General features: G+C 44.7%; 1 protein-coding gene across 2 annotated transcripts in view; it reads left to right on the top strand.

The window, feature by feature from the left end:
* Positions 1-23,626, top strand: part of LOC116978890 (sestrin-3-like) — a 58,578-nt gene that overhangs the window by 17,940 nt on the left and 17,012 nt on the right. Inside the window, exon 2 of one of the 2 annotated variants that reach the window (XM_033030147.1) lies at positions 22,367-22,432. The exons of the other annotated variant lie outside the window; for it this stretch is intronic. Coding sequence (XP_032886038.1) covers positions 22,367-22,432 — 66 coding nt within the window. The remainder of the gene's footprint in view (positions 1-22,366; positions 22,433-23,626) is intronic. 2 annotated transcript variants of the gene reach the window in all.

Genomic DNA, 23,626 nt, shown 5'->3' with positions numbered 1-23,626 from the left:
TTCTTCCTCTTTTCTGTTCCTTTATTTTCAAGTTAAAGTTAAAATTGAAGCTGTACATTAACTGTATAATTTTATATGCCGATTGTTTTATTCTTGTACATTTGCTTCTAATAAATAAATATTTAAAAAAATTGTTTAGCCATGTACAGTATATTCAAAGTTGTGTCGGTGGTGTTGTATGTTAAACAAGTGGCAAGTTTAATATCTTACAACCCAGCAGTATGAATATTATTTCTCTAACTTTATGTAACCCTGGCATCCCCTCTCTGTGCCTCCCACACCCAATTCATTGTACTGAGTTCAAAGTTGTCTTGTTGAGTCTCATTGTTTGTAACCCGTTTTCACCCAGCCCACAACTAACAATGGCCTGTTTCCTTTATCATTGTTAATTTTTTGCATATCTTTAATTCATTTGTTCTATATCTCTCTACATCACCAACTATATCTCTCGTTTCCCTCTCCAATAAATCTCAGTCTGAAGAAGGGTCTCGACCTGAAACGCCACCAATTCCTTTTCTTCAGAGATGCTGTCTGATCCGCTGTCTATCTTGTCTATCTTCGGTTTCAACCAGCACCTGCAGTTCCTTCCTGAACGTGTAGGCAGGTCACAGATTATTTTTGAGATGGTAATTTTTTTTTGTTCACGACCAGCTTCTATTTGAACAAGGAATGGCAGATAAGGAAGGGTCTGTTAATCATTAAAATGTTACAGTGAAAGAAATCTTAAAAAATGCTAGGGAAAAGCCCATGAATAGTGGAGAAACTCTCCCTCAAACGCGTGTTTTTGTTTTTCCTGAGTGCATCACTTTGCTGCAGATGAGCTATTGTATAGAAAAACAAGATGATACCAAAAACCTGTGCATTCAGTTTGCTAGTGGCGTGCCCAAGATACAACCAAAGAGAGACTGAAGTACCAGTGGAATGTGCGATCACGCAGACTTTAGAATCTCTGTAGACCTGCAAAAGAAGAACATATTTTTAAAACAATGGCAATGTTTTCCTCTCGTTTGCAGTCTTCATGTGCACTGTACAGGTTTTCCCCTGGTTATGGCAAGCAGGGTTTCATTCCAGTCAACTGTTCTTGATCTGAGCAGTTTGCAAGTCGGATATGCAAACCACAAGCCAGATTCCTCCACAGCAGAAGATGACATCAGATGACATCAGCTGACCGTCCCCCTTTCTATGTACAGGCTGTACATATGTCGCTGCTCGTAAGCAGGGGAGAACACTTTGTGGACGTTGTCCAATCCATTTAGTTTCCAGCTCAGGGCCTCGCCACCTTTTCTCCTAGCCCCACTCACCTTTACAGCCTGTATTATTCATCTATATGTACATAGGCTCTGTGAAGTTTGGCAGCTATCGCCTTCTACTCTTATCCTTGCAGTTATTGATCTCGTTCATAAAGAAATATTTGCCTCCCTCTTTTACAAGTATACATATCAAAATATTATCAGGATCTTTGCAATAATCATCATTCAGTGGGGAAAACGCATCTTCTCTCTGGCGGCGTCTAGCCTTTCATTTTTGCCTGGATATCTTTCTATTCTGCCAGTTAACAAACATATTTCTACTTCTCCGAAGCTGTGTAGGTCCCGATTGTCCTATTTTGGTTGCATGTATTATTTTGTAGTTGGGATGATAGTCATAGAGAGATACAGTGTGGAAACAGGCCCTTCGGTCCAACTTGCCCACACTGGCCAACATGTCCCAGCTACACTAATCCCACCTGTCTGCATTTGGCCCATATCCCTCCAAACCTGTCCTATCCATGCACCTGTCTTAAGAGTTTCTGCGATAGACAGCTACATGGATCTTCGCTGAACTTAGTCTCTTCTAATTAGAGAGAAACAGCATGGAAACAGGCCCTTTGGCCCAACTTGCCCATACCAGCCAACATGTCCCAGCTACACTAGTCCTACCTGCCCGCGTTTGGCCCATATCCCTCCAAACCTATCCTATCCATGCACCTGTCTATCTGTTTCTTAAATGTTGGGATAGTCCCTGCCTCAACTAAATCCTCTGGCAGCTTGTTCCATACCCCCCACCAACCTTTGTGTGAAAAGGTTACCACTCAGATTCCTATTAAATCATTTCCCCTTCACCTTAAACCTATGCCATCTGGTTCTTAATTCACCGACTCTGGGCAAGAGTGGGCTTCTTCTAAGATTGGGCTTTTTCTAAGCTATTGTCATTGATGTACAAATATATAGTGTTGTATAAACAGGAAGTTGTCTACCTGCGGTCCTGAAGCAACCAATTTGAGTCGTCATATTAGTTGCCAGGGGCTTTCCTCTCCAGATATCTTTATGCCATTTATCACATTCTAATGCAGCTTTCTCAGACTCGGACTGTAAAATGTTTTCTCATGGATCTTCCCCCACCTGCCATTTTTCTCTCGCCATTGTGGCTTCATGGTGGCGTATCCCGAAATGGGTCTGAGCGGTGGCACCCTAGTTGTACATTGGCTGATTTTGTCCGTGACATTGGGAAGAATGGCTCGGGTTACGCAACATTTCAATTGCAGTCCTGTTAATAAGATCACTCAGAATTGAGTGTCTGTTGTAGTGTGGACCCAGTGGATCACGTGAAGTACCAATGGCAGGTCATTGTACATCAGTTTCACCGCTACACCAATGCTGTCTGCAACCCTCTTTCCTAACTAAACCATAAGTTGTTAAGCTTGTAGTAGTTAATGAGAGGCTTTGACATATTTGTTGGTATCTGGCACACTTCCTCCAGATCTTTTCATGCTTCTATCAATCCACTTTTGTGACTTGCTCAGCTCCCCCAGGTCTGACTGCCATCGATTTACAGACCATAAAAACAGGCCCTAGAGGCCCACTCTTCCATACTGACCATGCTGTCCACCTGGGCCATCGGGCTGCATTTGCCCCATTTCATTGTAAACCATTCCTTTCCTTGTGCCTGTCCAAATGTCTTTTAAACATTTTAATTCGTGATTAGTAAGTGTGTCATGGGTTACTGGGAGACGGCAGGAGAATGGGGTTGAGAGGGAAAGATTGATCAGCCATGATTGAATGGCAGAGTAGATTTGATGAGCCGAATGGCCTAATTCTGTTCCTATGAATTGTGAATTCTTCCTGCCTCTCCAGCTTCCTCTGACAGCTTGTTTTCCATATTCTCACCATTCTTTGTGAGGAAAAAATCACCCTCGAGTCTCACTTAAATCTTTCCCCTCTTGCCTTAAGTTTATGACCTCTGGTTTAAACCTCCCTTACCCTGGGGAAAAAAGACTCTGACTGTTCACGTTATTTATGCCCCTCATGATTTTTATGTACACCTATAAAGCTTTCCCTCAACCTTCTAAGCTCCAGGGAGAAAAAGCCACAGCCTATTAAGCCTCTCCTTATAATTCGACCCTCCCATCCCAGTAACATCCCTGTGAATCTTTACTGCACCAACTCCAGTTTTATGGCAATGCAACCAGAACTGCACATAATACTTCAAATGCCATCTCGCCAATGGTTTGTCCAGTCATACCGTGATGTCCCAACTCTTGTATGCAAGGCCCTGACCGATGAAGGCATGCATGCCAAATGCTGACGTCACCACCTTGTCTACATGTGTTTCCTGTTTCAGGGAACTATGTCCCTGTACCCTGAGGCCGTTCTCTTCTACAACAGATCCCTGCAATTTACCGTAAAATATGCAGCATTGCAATTGTCCAAGTTAAATTATATGGCTGCACCTTATCTTCCTACCTCTGGATGAGCCTGTGCGCTTAGTTTGTGCAGTGATTTGCGCATTGCTTACTGCTTCCATAGCAGTTATTCAATGACACGAGGAAATTGACTGAGAGAAAAATGTCAATTGTAATTCTTATCATTAAAGTGATGCAGGAAACATGTCAAAGGATTCTGTCCATTGCACCCCATTCCCTTTAACTTGGGATTTGCTGAAATATCCATTTGTCCCCGTCCCCTCATTGTGGTTTCCTTTCCTCCACTCTCCCTTTCTCCTTCCCCTGTCTCAAAATTTCAGTTCCTTCTGTTTTCTTTGACATTGGTCTCTTTGACATTTAATGATATTTAAAAATATTCTACATGCTGCTGTGGTGTACGGTGGTGACACTCATTCATCGTGGAGTTAATGCAGTTCCTGCTTCAGACTGAATTTATTTCTGTAGACACAAGCTTAGATTAAATATTGAGGTAATACTATCAATATGAAAGATTTTGGTATTTTACAATCTGAGTGTAGGAATCAGTGTGAGTACTTGTGTGAAGTTTAAGGAATACTCTGAGGTATACACTCCAGGTACTCTAGGGTATAACAACAGCTGGAAGTAAGGTTCCCATCTCAGAAGAGAACTTGATGATGCTGGCCCACATGGCATTGGGAATTTCAGGTGGTCTAACAAATCTGAAGGTTAACATATTTGAATGTGTCAGCAAATTTGTATCTGTACTTCAATTTAATTTAGAGATACAACGCAGAAATAGGCCCTTTGGCCCGCCGAGTCCACGCCGACCAGCGATCCCCGCACACTAACACTATCCTACACACACTAGGGACAATTCACAATTATACCAGGCCAATTAACCTACAACCTGCAAGTCTTTGGCGTGTGAGAGGAAACCGGAGCAGCCATAGAAAACCCACACAGGTCACGCGGAGAACGTACAAACTCCATACCCGTGGTCAGGATCGAACCCGGGTCTCTGGCCCTGTAAGGCAGCAACTCTACCATTGTGCCACCCTACTACAAAGGCTAGTCTGAACTGTCTGTGGTTAAAACATGTTGCATTAAAGGGCCTGTCCCACTTGGGCGTCATTTGCGCATAATTTACACAACATCATTTACGCATCACGATGCGTGTCGCACACGTGATGCGCGCATGATACGTGGTGGCGTAGGCAGTGACGCGCGGTCGCGTGTGGCGCCCCAGGATTTTGGGATGTACCAAAATCTTTGCGCGCCACCTGCATGACGCGCAAATGATGCACAAGTGGGACAGGCCCTTTAGTGTATATATTTATATTTACTAACTGCAGCTATGTTGCGAATTAATGACTTTGTTTTTGCCGGATCTTAATCAGTAGTGGGCTCCTGGGAACTGCATCATAGAAGTGCTAATTACTGCTCGTAATCCAAGATCTGCAATGGACAGAAGATAAATGCTGGAAGATTAAAGGCACTTTATTGTTTCGACCCGCCCCATCCTTCAAACCCATCACTGAGAAAGTCTTTGAATTAACACTCCAATCTGTGATCATCCTCTTGCCAAAGCCCCCAAATGACTGTGCCACCTGCTTGGACCTGAACAGTTAGTTTACATTTTGCTGTAAATTAATCAGTTTGGAAATATTCCAACATCTGCACGTGCAGTTTTCAGAGGAAACTTGGTCACCAGATAGAGATTAGGAATGAGAATTCTCAACATCCCTTGCTTCAGCTGCTCCCAGCAACCCAGAATGTTGCTCTTCCTAAATCTGCAGCCATATTGGGGGTAAGTTTGGAGATATAACGCGGAAACGGGCCCAGCAAGTCTGCGCCGACCAGCAATCCCCGCACATTAATCCCCTACACACATTAGGGTCAATTTACAAATTACCAAGCCAATTAATGTACAAACTCGTACCTCTTTTGGAGTGTGGGAGGAAACCGGGGCACCCAGACAAAACAGATTCAGGTCACAGGGAGAACGTACAAACGCTGTACAGATAAAGACCCAGTCAGGATCGAGCCCGGGTCTCGGTAAGGCAGCAAATTCAATGTGGAGGTGTAAAGTGATCTATTTGATTAGGGAGGCAATGTAAATCCAGAATAGGGGGCAAGAGCACAGAATGAAAATCAAAAACTGCATATGCTAGGAAGATGAAATGCTAGAAACACTCAACGGGTCAAGCAGCATCTGCGGGAAGAGAAGCAGCTAGTGCTTCGGGTCAAAGGCTCTTTGGTTTTTTTTTTAATAAGGAATACATGCTGCTTGTCACAAGTACATACGACTGTGAAGATGATTAACATGTTATGATGTGCGGTTTTCGAAAGCTTAGCTCCTTTAAACAAATGCATGGAATTTTAAAACTGCTAAACGTTTGAGTTGTAGCACAGCTGGAATATAGAACGGTCCAGGATTGGGTGACTTCTGTTAGAGATGTTGCAATGGATCTTGCTGGAGTTGAGAAGGTTTAGAACTCACAAATGGATGGATCTGTGGAAGGACAGATTAGGAGATTGGTGGAGGTAATGAGGGTCCGTTTAAACAATATATATATATCACGTGCATGATACGGGCACTCTTTCAGATTATTAGATTTCTACATTGTAGTTTAGAGATACAGCACGGAAACAGGTCCTTCTGCGCACCGAGTTTGCACTGACCAATGATCCCTGCATATGAACACACACTAGGGACAATTTACATTTATACCAAGCCAATGAACCCACAGACCTGTACGTCTTTGGAATGTGGGAAGAAACCGAAGATCTCGGAGAACCTACGCAGGTCACGGGGAGAACTCCGTACGGACAGCACCAGTAGTCGGGATCGAACCTGGGTGCCTGGCGCTGCAAGCGCTGTATGCCAGCAACTCCACCGCTGTGCCACCGTGCCACCCTCTTGAGAAATCAAGTCATTAAATGTCAGTAGCGAGGTTGGGGAAGAAAGAAAGTCAAGATGTAATGGATGGCAGTAGTGCAAATTGTGTGTGTGTCTAAGTGCATACATGCACCAGCGCAGTTAAAGCAATGGAACACTCTTGAACTCTCTTAGTTCTGGTATTGTTCAGTTAGAAGCTTGGGCACCACCTCCACATAAAGTATCTCTTATTCAGATTATTATCCTCGGGTAATCCCTATGGACGGTTCTACTCTGGTTCTCTTGGTTTTCAAGAGGCTGACAAGTCTCAGTGGGCAGTGGAGACTCTAGTGCCAGTCGGCCAAGGAGATGTGATGTGTTGTGTGCGAGGTGGTTTGCTCCTTTCACTGTTAGTATGTGGCCTCCACATGCTCCCACCATGCAGGCAAAGTGCTCCGTTTTAGGCAGTGATGGGCAGGCACTGCATTTTGCTGCAGGTGGGGCGTGTCCTGTCTGGTTCAGTGGGAGCCATCATTTGCCCCCATCTTTGATCTAGGGCAGCACGGTGGTGCAGTGGTAGAGCTGCTGCCTCACAGCGCCAGAGACCCCTGTTTGATCCTGACTACGGGAGCTGTCAGTACGGAGTTTTACGTTCTCTGCGCTGTATCTCTAAACTAAACTAAAAAGTAGAAAGTTAACAAACACCTGTCGGGGGGATGGGGGGGGGGGTTATAGTACTACCTACTAGAAGGCTAGTGCACCTAAGGGCTCCTGCAGTTTATCATTGAGTGTAATAAACTGACATTCACGCTATGACAGAAGGCTTGACAGGTTCATCTGATATCCTGCTCGACTACTGCCAAAGCTCGGCAGCATAGAAACGTGACCGGCTTCACATCCCGGCTGTGCTGTTGACAGGCACAGCAGCTGCCCACCCATGGGAAGACTCGTCTATCACTCACAACAGCTGATGCCAGATTGGATTACCTATCAGCTCCCATCCCAAGCATGGCTCTGCCTACACTCCCACTGCTTGTACCATTCCTTCACAGCCCATGTCCAAGGCAAGGTTTAAAAAAAAAAGCCATTCCACTTTCATGATTTTCTATCCAAAAAGTCTTCACTCACAGATTCCACCACGAGGGGCTCTACAGTGGTATAACCTGGTAATAATAATAATAATAATGGCTGGGATTTATATAGCGCCTTTCTAATACTCAAGGCGCTTTACATCGCATTATTCATTCACTCCTCAGTCACACTCGGTGGTGGTAAGCTACTTCTGTAGCCACAGCTGCCCTGGGGCAGACTGACGGAAGCGTGGCTGCCAATCTGCGCCTACGGCCCCATCCGACCACCACCAATCACTCACACACAGGCAAAGGTGGGTGAAGTGTCTTGCCCAAGGACACAACGACAGTATGCACTCCACGCGGGATTCGAACCGGCTACCTTCCGGTTGCCAGCCGAACACTTAGCCCATTGTGCCATCTATCGTCCCTGTATAACTCTATCTCACAACGCTGGAGACCCACGTTCCATCCTGACCTGGCTTGTGTGCTTTGTGCATTCTCCCGGTGACCGCGTGGGTTTCCCCCCACCTCCCAAAGACGTGCGGGAATGTAGGATAGCTGGCTCTTTAAATTGCCCCTCGTATGTAGGGAATGGATGCGAAAATGGGATAACATAGAACTAGTGTGAAAGAGTGATCGATGGTCAGCATGGACCCGATGGGACGAAAGGTCTCCTTCCATGCTGTGTCTCTACACCAAACTAAAACATCTAGAAACCAGTGGCCTAGATCAAGTCAAATGGACAATATACACATTTACTTATTGAACTTAAGTCCTCAGAACTTCACTGTTCCCTATTTCAAGCAAAGAACTATAATGACCTGGACATTCCAACCTTGGCATGTAGTTTCTGCACACACACCCCCACCCCCCCCAATGCTCCAAAAGGGATTGTGTCATTAAAGCTCATTAGATTTAACGTTTTTGGGCTAATCAGGCAATGGAAAATGTGCTTTCGTTTTGAGAAACAGTTCAGAAACAGTACCTTTGGCCCACCGAGTCCGCGCTGCCCAACGATCCCTGCACACTAACGCTATCCTACGCACGCTAGGGACAATTTATAATGACACCAAGCCAGTTAACCTACAAACTTGTACGTCTTTGGAGTGTGAGAGGAAATCGGAGATCAAGGAGGAAACCCACACAGGTCACGAGGAGAACGTGCAAACCGAAGATCTCAGAGAAAACCCTCGTGGTCACAGGGGGGAACGTACAAACTCGGTACAAACAGCACCTGTAGTCGGGATGGAACCCAAATCTCTGGCACTGTAAGGCAGCAGCTCGAACGTTACGCCACAATGCCGCCCATTATTACATGATTTTCTTGTTATTCGTTGAGGTTGTGAGCTCGGCCAGCTTTTTATATCCATCTCTAAGAGACTTTAAACTGAGGCCACTTCAGAGGTACGTTGAGAGTCAACCATGTTGCTGTGGTCTGGAGTCACATAGACAGGGGAAAGGATCCAGATCTCTTGAAAAGGCATGTGAACAGCTAGGTTTTCATGACAATCCAGTTGTTGTGTGGTCACCATTGTAGAGATTATTCTTGAATGTGCATCATCAACGGAAAATAACTGTTGGGAGGAACTGCAGATGCTGGTTCACACCGAAGATAGACACAAAATGCTGGAATAACTCAACGGGACAGGCATCATCTCTGGAGAGAAGGAATGGGTGGCGTTTCAGGTTGAGGACCCTTCCTCAACCCAAAATGTCACCAATTCCTTCTATCCGGAGATGCTGCCTGTCCCATTGAGTTACTCCAGCATTTTGTGTCTATCTTTGGTATAAACCAGCTGCTTCAGGTGCTCCTCCACCATTTCTCTTCAGTTCATAAAATGTGACCGGTTTGATGCGTTTCTGGTGTATTGAAGAGTAACTTGGCACATGGGGAAAACAGAGGGGAACAGATGGGAAGGATGATCAACTCAAAGGCACTGTCGAAAAGAAGATTGTAAGAGGCTTTTAAAGGAAATGAAAGATTCCCTCTTGTCCCAGATGGGGAAGTCTAGTACTAGAGGTCATAGCCTCAGAATTACAGGACGTTCTTTTCGGAAGGAGATGGGAAGAAATTTATTTAGTCAGATGGTGGTGAATCTGTGGAATTCTTTGCCATAGAAGGCTGTGGAGGCCAAGTCAGTGGATATTTTTAAAGCAGAGATAGATAGATTCTTGACTAGTGCAGGTGTCAGAGGTTATGGTTAGAAGGCAGGAGAATGGGTTTAGGAGAGAGATAGATCAGCCATGATTGAATGGCAGAGTAGACTTGATGGGCCGAATGGCCTAATTCTATCCTACTCCCTATTCCTTATGATCTTATGTGCTACCAGTTCCACGCTCCCCAAACTCATCTAATTCACGGACTATCCACACAGACCAAATCTAGTAATTTCACTACATAATGTCCTAATTCAAATCTCTCTTTGGTTTATTGTCCTGGAATAATAAGAGTTCCTAAATACAGAACATTTTGCATCATCAAAGTTCTTGCTGTTTCTAACATTACATCTTTAGATCCAAGTGTTTAATTTCCACCATTGTAATGATGGCATTGAGCAAGACATAAGCAATGAAAATATGATCCGGAATTTCTGTCCATGTATGTGCGACCAATGTGCTTATCTTAAAGCAATGAATAATGCTTTGTTATATTAGGATTATTGCCCTTGTATGTTAGTTTATTATTTGCAAGTATGTTTCATTTATTTCACTTTTTCTGTGGTTTATGTAGTTTTGAAGCTTATATGATGATGGACCTCAATGGGATAAGTTGTGCAAGATTGGGTTCGTGTTCTCCATGTCTATCAATCTATATCTTTAAAAGTTATGGAAAGAAATTCCAACTCAGTGCATGGGAGAGGGAATGTGTAGGATGGAACTGCAGATGCTTGTTTACACCGAAGATAAACACTAAATGCTGGAGTAACTCAGCGTGACAGGAAGCATCTCTGGATCAAAAGAATGGGTGATGAATTGGATCAAGACGCTTCTTCAGACTGGGTCTAAAGAAGTCTCGACCCAAAACGTTGCCCATTCCTTCTATCCAGACATGCTGCCTGGCCCGCTGAGTTACTCCAGCATTTTTTGTCTATGGGAGAGAGAATTAGCTGTTAGTTATACTTGTCCCTGCACAGTTGACTTCGACGGGATTGAATGTTGGGAATATTGTACAGAAAGTGGCCAAGGTTAAGTCCTCGCTGCAGAGTCGATGAGAAAAATATTATGAATACAACATTCACAATTATAAATATTTACCAGATAAATGCACAATTGTAAAGGAAATATTCAAATATTATGCACTTTAGAGAAATTATTACTCTTAAATTAAAGAAAGGATATTTTTAATGTCATTTTGTATCCATAATGAGAACTGCATAAACATGTTGAAGTATAAACACACAGGCAAAAAAATTTAAATATACGGCATCATAAAAGTTAAGAAGACGAACATCAAGGTTTGGTTACGTCATAATCTAGTTCAGTTGAAATTTTCTAAAAATTAATTTTACCTACCTAAATCTATTCCTCTACGCCATAGCCATTTCTTTAAGAGTCACGCCTACCTCCTGTAATTCTCCCCCCTCCCCCCACCCCCACACTTTTTTTTTTTGCCAGTTTATTACCCTAAAAACATAAACTCCAATTTTCAACAAGATCGCAGGAATTTTCATTTGTATTAGTGTTTATCCAGCTCTTTCCAGGTGGTGGCCCTAAATGTGTTGCGATTTACAGCAACAAGTGTTACATTTACAATCTACATTCAGGTGGCTAAAAAGATCCGACAGAACTATTTTGGAGGGGAACCTTGCCAGTATCTTAGCCTTTTAATCAATAGCACAAACAGATTAACTGGCCTTTGATAGATTGCTGTTGATGGGAGTTTGCTCTGAGCATATTGACTGAATGGTCCCTACACAACAACAGAGATTGCATTTCAAGACGTTGTTTGTTTTTGGCTGTAAATGAGGCTGTGAAAGGTGTTGTATTAATGCATGTTTCTTCTATGGGTCCCAGTGCCTCAGCACATAAAGAACCGATCAGTGGAACAAAATGGGCAGACCAGGTCAGGCTTGGGTTTATCGCTGTCACGTGTAGCGAGGTGCCCGCTGAGTTACGCCACCATTTTGTGTCCATCCACGGTGAAAAACTTTACTTAGTGTGCAATTCAATCAAATTAGATAATATTATACATGAATGCAATCACGCCAAGCTTCAGTACAATTGGTTGAGCAAAGAGAAAGACATGGAGTGGGGAATATAGTTCTCAGCCAAGTAGCGCACCAATTCCTGAGACAAAGTCCAATTCTGCAAGAGGTTGGAGATGAATCGAACAATACCCGGGCTTATGGAATGGCCATCAGAATCCTGATCACAGGGGAAGAAGCTGTTGCACTGACGGCTGCTGTGAGCTATCGAGCTTCTGTATCTTCTGCCCAACAGGAGCGGAGAGAAGAATGAATGACCTGGGTGGGTCAAGCCTTTGATTGTCTTGGCTGCTTTACTGAGGAGGCGTGTAGTGTAGATGGAGTCGGTGGTGGGAAGTATGGCCTGCGATGGACTGGGCTACATCCACAATTCTGCAATTTCTTGCAGTCTTGGGAGGAGCTGTTGCCAAACCATGTTGTATTACAATCCAACTGTTTGCTTTCTATGGTGCATCTGCAGAAGTTTGTAAGAGTCATTGAGTCAAGACACATGCTGATTTAAAAAAAAAATGTATCACGACTCTTTGTGGTCAATGCGCTGGTAAAAAAATGGATAACTCAAATTTTACTGTACTTTAATTGGTACATGTGACAATTAAATTGAATCTTGAAAACATTAAAAAAAACTGCAGCCACTGGAAATCTGTAAAAATAAAATTAGACAATGCTGGAAGCACTGGGCAGTATCTGTGGAAAGAATATCCGAGTTAACCTAAAACCTGAAGGGTGATGAAAAGTAACTGAATAATAATTGACATTAAGGCTGGAAGCTACATGAAGTCATTAGTTGTCTTCAGCATTGGACAATGCAGTCCCGTGTGTGGTTTATTTCACTGGTATCATGCTAATTGCTGGTCTAACAGTCAAGAGCCTGGACTAATAACGAGTTTAAAATCCACCATGGCTGTTGGGCAATTTAAATCCCATTGATGGAATATGTTCTATTCAATTCAACTTTGCCAAGGAACCACTATCTAGCTAACATCTAGCTGGTTCTCCATCACCTCTTAGGGAAATAAGTCTGTTGTCATTAATCAGTTTACAATCCATGTGGTGTAAGGACCACAACAACAGAATTGACTCCTAATGTGCCTTGAGCTGGGACATAACAGGCCAATGGATTCAGGGGTTATTCGCAAAGTACTGTGCACGCCACCCTTACCACCCCCATGTTTTGTGAAGGAATATATGTAAACACCGGCTTTATTCTTCAGAGGTGTTCTTGAAGATCTGTAGTCTTTACTGATGAGAGTTTGGTTTAACATCTGAAGAGTCTTGAGTGATAGGAGCAGAATTAGGCCATTCGGCCCATCAAGTCTCCTCCGCCATTAAATCATGGCTGATCTATCTCTCCCTCTTACTCCTGCCTTCTCCTCTTTACCCCTGACACCCGTGCTAATCAAGAATCTATCTATCTCTGCCTTGAGGGTTGGTATTGTGATGTTTGTGAGTGAAGTGGGGCTTGGACCCAGAACCTTCGTATTCCCAGACAAGAATGCGAGGGTCAGAGTCACAGCTGACACTTTCATTAAAGTGAATGTTGTGCTATCGTGTGCAATGTTGACTGCTGATTCAAGAATGAGAAGTATTTGGATGGATGCCTAGAACAAGTCTGTGTGGTGGTTCCAGACCAGAATCTTACTTTCAAGGAATCCTGGGGGGGGGGGGGGGGGTCCTTAAACGGGACCAGCTCATGACTTTGGTACATTCAAGGTTGACACACGCTCATTCCAACAGGTTCTGGAAATCAAGTGGATGGCATTTAACTTGTATTATTAACATGCATGTTGTGTTTCATGGTCAACTTCTCACAGAATGCACAGGATTCCAGTGAAATATAACGGGTGCATGAAATGTTCAAGTTGCGTCCCATGTCAATCTGGACCAGATCCTGGTATCTGTTCACACATACTTCATGAATGGTTTTGGCAGGCTGAGTTACATTGTGTGATTCAATGCTTAACCAAAGGGCTTTGGTGTTTTTTATTTTGCATTGAGCCAAATCTATCATGTAATTCATGAGCACTCTGTCTACACCAACTACTGGGCAGAATCCTTTTCTCTCCAACCGGAGGCTGCTATTGTGTGAAGCTACAGCTGAGCTGGGAGCACTGCTTCATAAGGTCATAAGTGACAGGAGCAGAATGAAGCCATTCGGCCCATCAAGTCTACTCTGCCATTCAATCATGGCTGATCTATCTCTTCCTCCTAACCCCATTCTCCTGCCTTCTCCCCATAACCCCTGACACCCGCACTAATCAAGAATCTTATCAATGCCTTAAAAATATCAATTGACTTGGCCTTCACAGCCTTCTGTTGCAATGAAGTCCACAGATTCACCACACTCTGATATAAATTCCTCCTCATCTCCTTCCTAAAGGAACGTCCTTTAATTCTGAGGCTGTGACCTCTTGTCCGAGACTCTCCCACTAGTGGAAACCATCCCAAATTTCGTCTTTGAGTCAGAAGGATGTGGAGCCACGGCTGATTGGTGAGATTAGTGCCTGTGAACCAGACTGGTGCTTCAGAGCTACACCTCATGGGGTTCAATCTGTCAATGGTGCCGCACGTGAATGAGACTTTAAAACAAGACCTGATCTGATGTAAAGTAACCCGGAGCGGTAACTGACATAGAAACATAGAAATTAGGTGCAGGAGTAGGCCCTTCGGCCCTTCGAGCCTGCACCGCCATTCAATATGATCATGGCTGATCATCCAACTCAGTATCCCGTACCTGCCTTCTCTCCATACCCTCTGATCCCCTTAGCCACAAGGGCCACATCTAACTCCCTCTTAAATATAGCCAATGAACTGGCCTCAACTACTTTCTGTGGCAGAGAATTCCATAGATTCACCACTCTCTGTGTGAAAAAAGTTCTTCTCATCTCGGTTTTAAAGGATTTCCCCCTTATCCTTAAGCTGTGACCCCTTGTCCTGGACTTCCCCAACATCGGGAGCAATCTTCCTGCATCTAGCCTGTCCAACCCCTTAAGAATTTTATAAGTTTCTATAAGATCCCCTCTCAATCTCCTAAATTCTAGAGAGTATAAACCAAGTCTATCCAGTCTTTCTTCATAAGACAGTCCTGACATCCCAGGAATCAGTCTGGTGAACCTTCTCTGCGCTCCCTCTATGGCAATAATGTCCTTCCTCAGATTTGGAGACCAAAACTATACGCAATACTCCAGGTGTGGTCTCACCAAGACCCTGTACAACTGCAGTAGAACCTCCCTGCTCCTATACTCAAATCCTTTTGCTATGAAAGCTAACATACCATTCGCTTTCTTCACTGCCTGCTGCACCTGCATGCCTACTTTCAATGACTGGTGTACCATGACACCCAGGTCTCGCTGCATCTCCCCTTTTCCTAGTCGGCCACCATTTAGATAATAGTCTGCTTTCCTGTTTTTGCCACCAAAATGGATAACCTCACATTTATCCACATTATACTGACAACCCAGGGCAGTTGGTTTACTGGCAAATATTGATCCTTTGACCAGCTATTTCACATTTGTTGCACCTTGCAGCGCCCAACTTGGCCGCCACATTTCCTACATGACTGATTGCATTTCATTGCGTGTTGTTTTGGCTGTAACGTCCTTTAGATGCTGTACAAGGCACAGCAAAAAAGCAATACTTTCTTCCTTTAGCAGGCAAGGACATTCCAATCCTCCTCTTTCACCCACTCTATGAATAGTATTTTCAAAAGCATTTGGGATGAGATAAGAGTTCCATTGTGTTCAACCGTCCTTGGTCGTGTTGTCGGTCTCTAACCCAAGTTCATACTTTGGGAGGTAGACAAATGTGCTGGAGAAACTCAGCGGGTGCGGCAGCATCTATGGAGCGAAGGAAATAGGCAATGTTTCGGGCCGAAACCCTTCTTCAGACTGATGTAGGGTGGGGTGGGGGGGGGAGAAGAAAGGAAGAGGAGGAGCCAGAGGGTTGAGGGAGAGCTGAGAAGGGGAGGAGACAGTAAGGACTACTGGAAATTGGAGAAGTCAATGTTCATGCCGCTAGGGTGCAGACTGCCCAAGCAGAATATGAGGTGCTCCTCCTCCAATTTCCGGTGGTGTTCACTCTGGCCATGGAGGAGGCCCAGGACAGAAAGGTCGGATTCTGAATGGGAGGGGGTGTTGAAGTGCTGAGCCACCGGGAGATCAGGTTGGTTATTGCGGACCGAGCGGAGGTGTTCGGCGAAGCGATCGCCAAGCCTGCGCTTGGTCTCACCGATGTAGAGCAGCTGACATCTAGAGCAGCGGATGCAATAGATGAGGTTGGAGGAGGTGCAGGTGAACCTCTGTCGCACCTAGAACGACTGCTTGGGTCTATGCTTTGGGAAATGTTTGGAGCTTCCTGCTCGAATCTGGAGTTATCTGCTCCATCAACACCCAATATCTTTTACAATCCTTTTCTGAAAACCTTTCAGAAATCTGCCCCAACCATAAAAAGTCCTGACCTTGACTGTCATGGGCAGATTGAAAATTAATGAGCATGAAATAAGTGTAAAAGTGTGAGGCTAAACGCAAATTGGAGGAACAGCATCTCATATTTTGCTTGGGCAGCTTACAGCCCAGTGGTATGTATTTGATTCTTCTAACGTCAAGTAACCCCTGCATTCCCCCTCTCTCCATCCCTCCCCCACCCAAGTCACACCAGCTTCTCTTTCTCACCTAACAGGCAGCTAACAATGGCCTGTTTCCTTTACCAGTGTTGCTTTTTTGCCTATCTTTCATTCATTTGTTCTGCATCTCTCCACATCTCTCCACAGTCTGTATCTCTTGTTTCCCTTTCCCCTGACTTTCTGTCTGAAGGAGGGTCTCGACCCGAAATGCCACCTATTCCTTCTCTCCAGGGATGCTGCCTATCCTGCTGAGTTATTCCAGCTTTTTGTGTCATAGAAACATAGAAAACAGGTGCAGGAGTAGGCCATTCGGCCCTTCGAGCCTGCACCGCCATTCAATATGATCATGGCTGATCATCCAACTCAGTATCCTGTACCGGCCTTCTCTCCATATCCCCTGATCCCTTTAGCCGCAAGGGCCACTTCTAACTCCCTCTTAAACTGGCCTCAACTACCTTCTGTGGCAGCGAATTCCAGAGATTCACCACTCTCTGTGTGAAAAATGTTTTCCTCATCTCAGTCCTAAAAGATTTCCCCCTTATCCTTAAACTGTGACCCCTTGTTCTGGACTTCCGCAACATCGGGAACAATCTTCCTGCATCTAGCCTGTCCAACCCCTTAAGAATTTTGTAAGTTTCTATAAGATTCCCCCTCAATCTTCTAAATGTCTATCTTAAGTGTAAAACCTTCCTCCAGCAACTCTAGTGAAGGAAAAGAGAACTATCTTTTGCTTAGCTGAGGACGAAGGTCGTGGTTTTTTTTCTTTGGTGTGAAAGAAAAGTAAATGTTAATGTTTAAATAAAACTCCTTGATACAGGAAACCAAAAAAACAGGTTTCCTTTCAAACTGTAAAAGGCAAAAGAAAGCTGTCAGCTGCAGTTTCTATACGAGACACTGACATGCGGTGACTGTAGCGATCCAAAGTTCCTCTTTGTTCCACCTTTGGTATGGTTGTTCTACACCAACCAACACTAAACATTGCACAGACCAAGCTGCTACCTGCCCACTTTGAGACTATTGCACGGGCTCTGCAACTTGCATTGCATGGAAAATTTGCAGCGGCATTTTAAAGAGAACGTTGTCTTTACGCATTTCGTGCTCTTTAAGGGAGAGGATGTCAGAGGTGGGGTATGGAACACTTTGGCATTTCGTGCTCCTAGAGTCAGCAGTATGTATTGATCTACCTCCGTGAACAAAGTGCACAAGCTCGGACATTTCTTCCCCAGCCTCTACAAATGAGACAATAGACAATAGGTGCAGGAGTAGGCCATTTGGCCCTTCGAGCCAGCACCACCATTCAATGTGATCATGGCTGATCATTCACAATCAGTATCCCGTACTGCCTTCTCCCCATATCCCCTGACTCCGCTATTTTTAAGAACCCTATCTAGCTTTCTCTTGAAAGTATCCAGAGAACCTGCCTCCACCGCCCTCTGAGGCAGAGAATTCCACAGACTCACCACTCTCTGTGAGGAAAAAGTGTTTCTTTGTCTCCGTTCTAAATGGCTTGCTCCTTATTCTTAAACTGTGGCCCCTGGTTCTGGACTCCCCCAACATCGGGAACATGTTTCCTGCCTCTAGCGTGTCCAAGCCCTTAACAATCTTATATGTTTCAATGAGACCCCTCTCATCCTTCTAAACTCCAGAGTGTACAAGCCCAGCTGCTCCATTCTCTCAGTATATGACAGTCCCGCCATCCCGGGAATTAACCTTGTATGGACAATGGACCCAACATGTATTTGAGTTCCTTTATGAGAAGGTTCACACCTTCCCCATCCCCAACTATTCCAGCGAGTTGTACCACGCATTCAGAGCCAGATATGTTTGTTAAAATGAAATTTTCAATCCCACTTCAAGCTGTTGAGGGAAATTATTTTTCTGGAGCAATTATGTCGAATACAATGTGTTTGTCAATACTGAGAGACAAGATCGTTGTGAATCTTGCAGTCAGTGGTTACTTGGAGAATCTTGTTGACTTTGAACTGCTAAAACTTGAGAGTTCCATTTCACCGTCTATGGAGAATTTAGTTGAGATTTTGAGGGGGTATGTGACGGAGCAGATGCAGTTCATGTTGCGTGTGTGTGGGATAAAGCATTCGGAGGATGGCAGGTCTTCAGAATCTACTTTGATTGAGAGATGAGGCTTAGAAACAGGCCCTTCGGCCCACCGAGCCCATGCTGACTATCGATCACCTGTTCACACTTGTTCCATGTTATCCCACTTACTTGTTCACTCCCTACACTGGGTGGGGGGGCCAATTTACAGAGGCCAATTACCATGCAAACCTGCGAGTCTTTGGGATGAAGCAGGAGTACCCACAGGAACCCCATTTCAACGGCCCTTCTCGTCGCCAGTTCCTCCATGGGCTTCTTGCTGGGATTGCTGAGAAATGCAGAAGTATCGACTTTTCTGAAATGCACTGTGTGCGTTACTGTAGCTAATAGACTACATTCTTCCCAGGGCTATGGAAGATCATGGTACTGCCTGTGTGCAAAACGGGCCCATACTTAAAAAACAATTTTTTTTAAATTCCAAGCTAAATGATATTTGGCCTTTAAACATTAATTTCACCATTTTGTTTGTGTCCTATAATCATCTCTCTCCTGGTTTGTGTCCTGCCATTTCCCCTTTCATACTTTTAATATGTCTACATGCCTTGGCCTGCTTCGAATCTCCATCATTCACCTTTCTATCCTTGGTACTGCATCCCTTTCTGACTTTCTTCCTCTCAACTCCTCGCTGATTTATTTATTGCACTCGTTCTGCTTTCCTTGGTTGTGGTTTTTTTATTTGGAGCATTTTCCAATATCTCCTGGTCCTCAACATTCTGTGTGTCTCCTCTCTCCTGTTTTTTGTGGATTTTGTTCCTTCTGCTATCTCTGATTACCTTCCAGACCTCCTCTCTGTAGTGCTCAGTAGTGCAGGAGCTCACTATAGTGCTAGACATAATGAACACAGTAAAACGCTTGACAATCTGCTCCCCAGCATCTGGCTCACCAGATGGCCTTTGCTCTCCTCATACATTCACAGGGGCCCCAGTTCCCACACTCCCTTTAAACTTGGGCCTTGTTTCCACTCTCCCTTTTAAACCTAAGGTTCACTGGAAAATGTATAATACTGGGGAACATTTTATTAAAAAAGTGAATTAAACATGATGGAATACACATGATACGATGACCTCCATTAGTGAGGAGAAACCTGTAGTCCAAAATGCCTACTAGATTAACATAGATGGGTGTATTCTGGTAGATATCGTCCAATGCTGTGTTGACATGGCCTAGATTCCAGCAGCACCACTGTTCCACATTTCACTCAGCAGACACTTATTTGTAGCTCTCTGCCGCATGAGCTTTTCTGCACCCTTGGTTATTTTAAAACTCTCCTGTCAGCCTCGTGCTTATAGTAAGGGCTTCTTAGCACCAGAAATGTCCACTTGCCTGATCCACAATCATTGGGCTATCTATCCTGTATAATTGCAGACAACGCTTCATTCAAGGTTCCCTCTAATACTCTGCGCTACACCACCGCATCAACTCAGTGAGTGTTGGTTGCATGACTAGTTCACGGACATTATGCTGAGTCTGCTCTTTACAACCAACAACAAAAGCTTTGCTTTATGTAGAGTTCTTGCAAAGGATTCTAAGTGGCTTTTTAGGGCTGTAATCCAGTGCGGTTTGACCCTGCAATATTAGGGTCAGGGATCAGTTCAGTTTCAGTTTAGTTTATTGCCACGTGTACCCAGGTACGGTGAAAAGCTTTTGTTGCCTGCTAACCAGTCAGCGGAAAGACAGTACACGACTACAATTGAGCCATTTGCAGTGTATACATACATGATAAGGGAATAACGTTTAGTGCAAGGTAAAGCCAGCAAAGTCCGATCAAGGATAGTCCGAGGGTCGTTAATAAGGTTGATAATAGATGCATTATGGATGAAATGCATGTTTTTTTTAAACAAAGTGAGATTTCATCATACCTTCAAACAGTGGACAGGGGTGTTCCTCTCCTGCTAAAGTCCATCACCATCTCCTTAGTCTTGTCGGTGTTGAGCTGCAGGTAATTCAGCCCACATCACTCAACACAGTCGTTGACTACACCTCTGTATTCAGCTTCCCTCCCCTCACTGATGCAGCCCACAATTGCAGAGACATCTGTAAACTTCTGCAGGTGGCAGGAGACAGAATTATATCTGAAGTCCGAGGTGTAGATGGTAAACAGGAAGGTAGAGAGGACCGTCCCCTGTGGAGCCCCTGTGTTGCTCACCACCATGTCCGAGACACAGTTCTGTAGTCTAACATATAGTGGTCGTCCAGTCAGGTAGTTGGTGATCCAGGACACTAATGGAGCATCCACCTGCATCTTCGTCAGTTTGCTCCCTAGCAGGTCAGGCCAGAAAGCACTGGAGAAGTAAAAAAACATGACTCTCACAATGTTTCCCGGCTTATCCAGGTGAGCAGAGGAATGATGGAGCAGGTGGATGATGGTGTCCTCAACTCCCATCTTTGTTTGGTGAGAGAAATGCAGGGGGTCCAGGTAGGGTTTAACCAGGGGTCGCAGGTGAGCGAGCACCAGCCTCTCCAGGGACTTCATGATGTGTGAAGTCAGCACCACCGGTCTGTAGTCATTGGTGGAGCTGGGGCGAGTCCTCTTTGGTACAGGTACCAGGCTGGATGTCTTCCACATCACAAGCACCCTCTCCAGGCTCACGTTGAAGATATGCTGGAGTACTTCACCCATAGAGTTGTGAATTTGTGGAATTCTCTGCCACAGAGGGCGGTGGAGGCCAATTCACTGGATGAATTTAAAAGAGTTTTAGGGGCTTTAATAGAGCTTTAGGGGCTAGCGGAATCAAGGGGTATGGGAAAAAGCAGGAACGGTTACTGATTGTGGATGATCAGCCATGATCACAATGAATGGCGGTGCTGGCTCGAAGGGCTGAAGGGCCTCCTCCTGCACCAATTGTCTATGTCTTTGTTTACTCCGCACAGCAATGTAAGATGGTGGAGATGAGGAAGATGTCACAAGGCAGCAGTGTTAGTAAATAAGATTGTGGATGAACTTCAACAATCTCTATATTTCCAGATTAGATTTCTACATTTTAGTTTAGTTTAGAGATACAGCGTGGAAACAAGCCCTTCGGCCTGCCGAGTCCGCACCGACCAGCGATCCCCACATATTAATACTATCCAAGGGACAATTTTCATTTATACCAAGCCAATTAACATCCAAACCTGTAAGTCTTTGGAGTGTGGGGGGAAGCTAAAGATCCGAGACAACCCACACGGTCACGGGGAGAATTTACAAACTCCGTACAGACAGCACCCGTAGCCGGGATCGAACCTGGGTCTCTGGCGCTGTAAGGCAGCAACTCTACCGCTGTGCCCATTGGTTATATTGCCAAAACATGTATCGGACGAATGTCAGCAGAATGTATGGTCCAAAATGGCCAATCTTTGGCTGTGCCTCTCAGCTCCAGATCCTCAAGTCATATATTTTGATGGGGTCACTTTTACTCCATCTACACTCCAATGAAATCGACTTGCTCAAATTTTCCTTGTAGCCCCCTTGGGGATCAGATCAGTGAAACTATTCTGCACCAACTGCAAGCAAAGTTTATCCATCCAGAAGGCAGGAAAATGGGATTAGGAGGCAGAGATCAGCCATGATTGAATGTTGGAGTGGACTCGATGGGTTGAATGGCCTAATTCTCCTCCTGTAACTTCTGAACATTTGACATCCAACTGGCTGGCCCGATTGCTGTCCTGATTTGCATCCTCTTGTTTCATATTCCTTTTCAACAGTAGCAGTGCCCTTTCACCAAGCCTTGAACTATCTCAATGTTGCTAAAGTACGAATTGGAAATTGCTGAATGATTGCGTTGCCCATCCAGTGTTTGGTAATAATTCACCTCCTGGTTCCCTTTGCAGGAACGAGCAAACCGAGTGTCTCGACCGTGCAGCAACGGACAAAACGCATTGATACCCGAGCATGAGGTAACGTCGCCGTTAATTCTGGCTTCTCACATAATTTTTGGGAACCGTGGCCGTTTGCTAAAAGGAAATAATGTTAGGATTTAACACCCCATTACAGATGTTCACCAGGTGCCTCTAACCCCCCAGCTGATGCCCTCCCTGGCCACACACGTTCTCAGTCTTGATCTGCATAATGGTTTCCATCAGAAACAAAGTTCAAAGAAGGGCATCACGGCAGTGCAGCTACTAGCTGCTGCCTCACATGCCTCCTACCCAGGCTCAGTCCTGGCCTCGAGTGCTGTCTATGTGGAGTTTACACGTTGGCCTTGTGAAGGTTTTACAGAGACGTATGTTAATGACAAATAACCTTGTCCGCACGAGAATAAACCTGGAAAACATAAGCCCTTCTTCCCACCCCCCTAACATTCCACTGATGCTATATATATATGTAGAGTGTAAACAATGAGTGCGTTATTCAATCATGGGGGCATCATTATGAAGGAACAATGTTTCCCTTTCCTGCTGGCAAGCAGATTATGGTATAAAATTCATGAATGGAATCCTACCTGTATATATTTCCCAGGGTCCGTTGTTACTGCGATTCCTCCCACTGCTGGCTTGGTCTAACATGTCTCAGCCTGGGTCAGCTCAATCCATGTCGAGTTTTGCAAAGACATTTTCAGGCTAATAACTGGAAATGTTTAAATTTATTGGGTGTTTTGGGATTGCGTGGTTTACATTTTCATGGATAGCTCCTATTGTGGAGCTGTGGTTGATATTGGACAGCAGATTAAAACATGTGGACCTGTGCTGCTGAATGGGCAGCATTCACCGTGAGACAGCAGCCTGAGGTGCCTCTTCTCCAGTATTCCCACCCCTCTTCTGGAGAGCCGTTTATCTTGATTGCTGATAGTGAGTGTGTGAAAAGGTGCATCAGCTGCTGGTGATGCCCCTGTGCATCTGGTTACAGATGTTCACCAGGTGCCTCTAACCCCCAGCTGCTGCCCTCTCCGGCCACAGTCTCACCCTTGATCTGCGTGATGGTTTCCATCAGAAACAAAGTTCAAAGATGGGTGGTGCAGCTAGTAGAGCTGCAGCCTCACAACGCCAGATACCCTTGTTCGATCCTGACCTCGAGTGCTGTCTATGTGGAGTTTGCAGGTTGGCCTTGCGACCACATGGGTTTCCTCCGAATTCTCTGGTTTCCTCCCAGTT

This window comes from Amblyraja radiata, chromosome 12, assembly GCF_010909765.2.
Source record: "Amblyraja radiata isolate CabotCenter1 chromosome 12, sAmbRad1.1.pri, whole genome shotgun sequence".
NCBI lineage: Eukaryota > Metazoa > Chordata > Chondrichthyes > Rajiformes > Rajidae > Amblyraja > Amblyraja radiata.
This window is presented reverse-complemented; position numbering and strand designations above follow the sequence as displayed.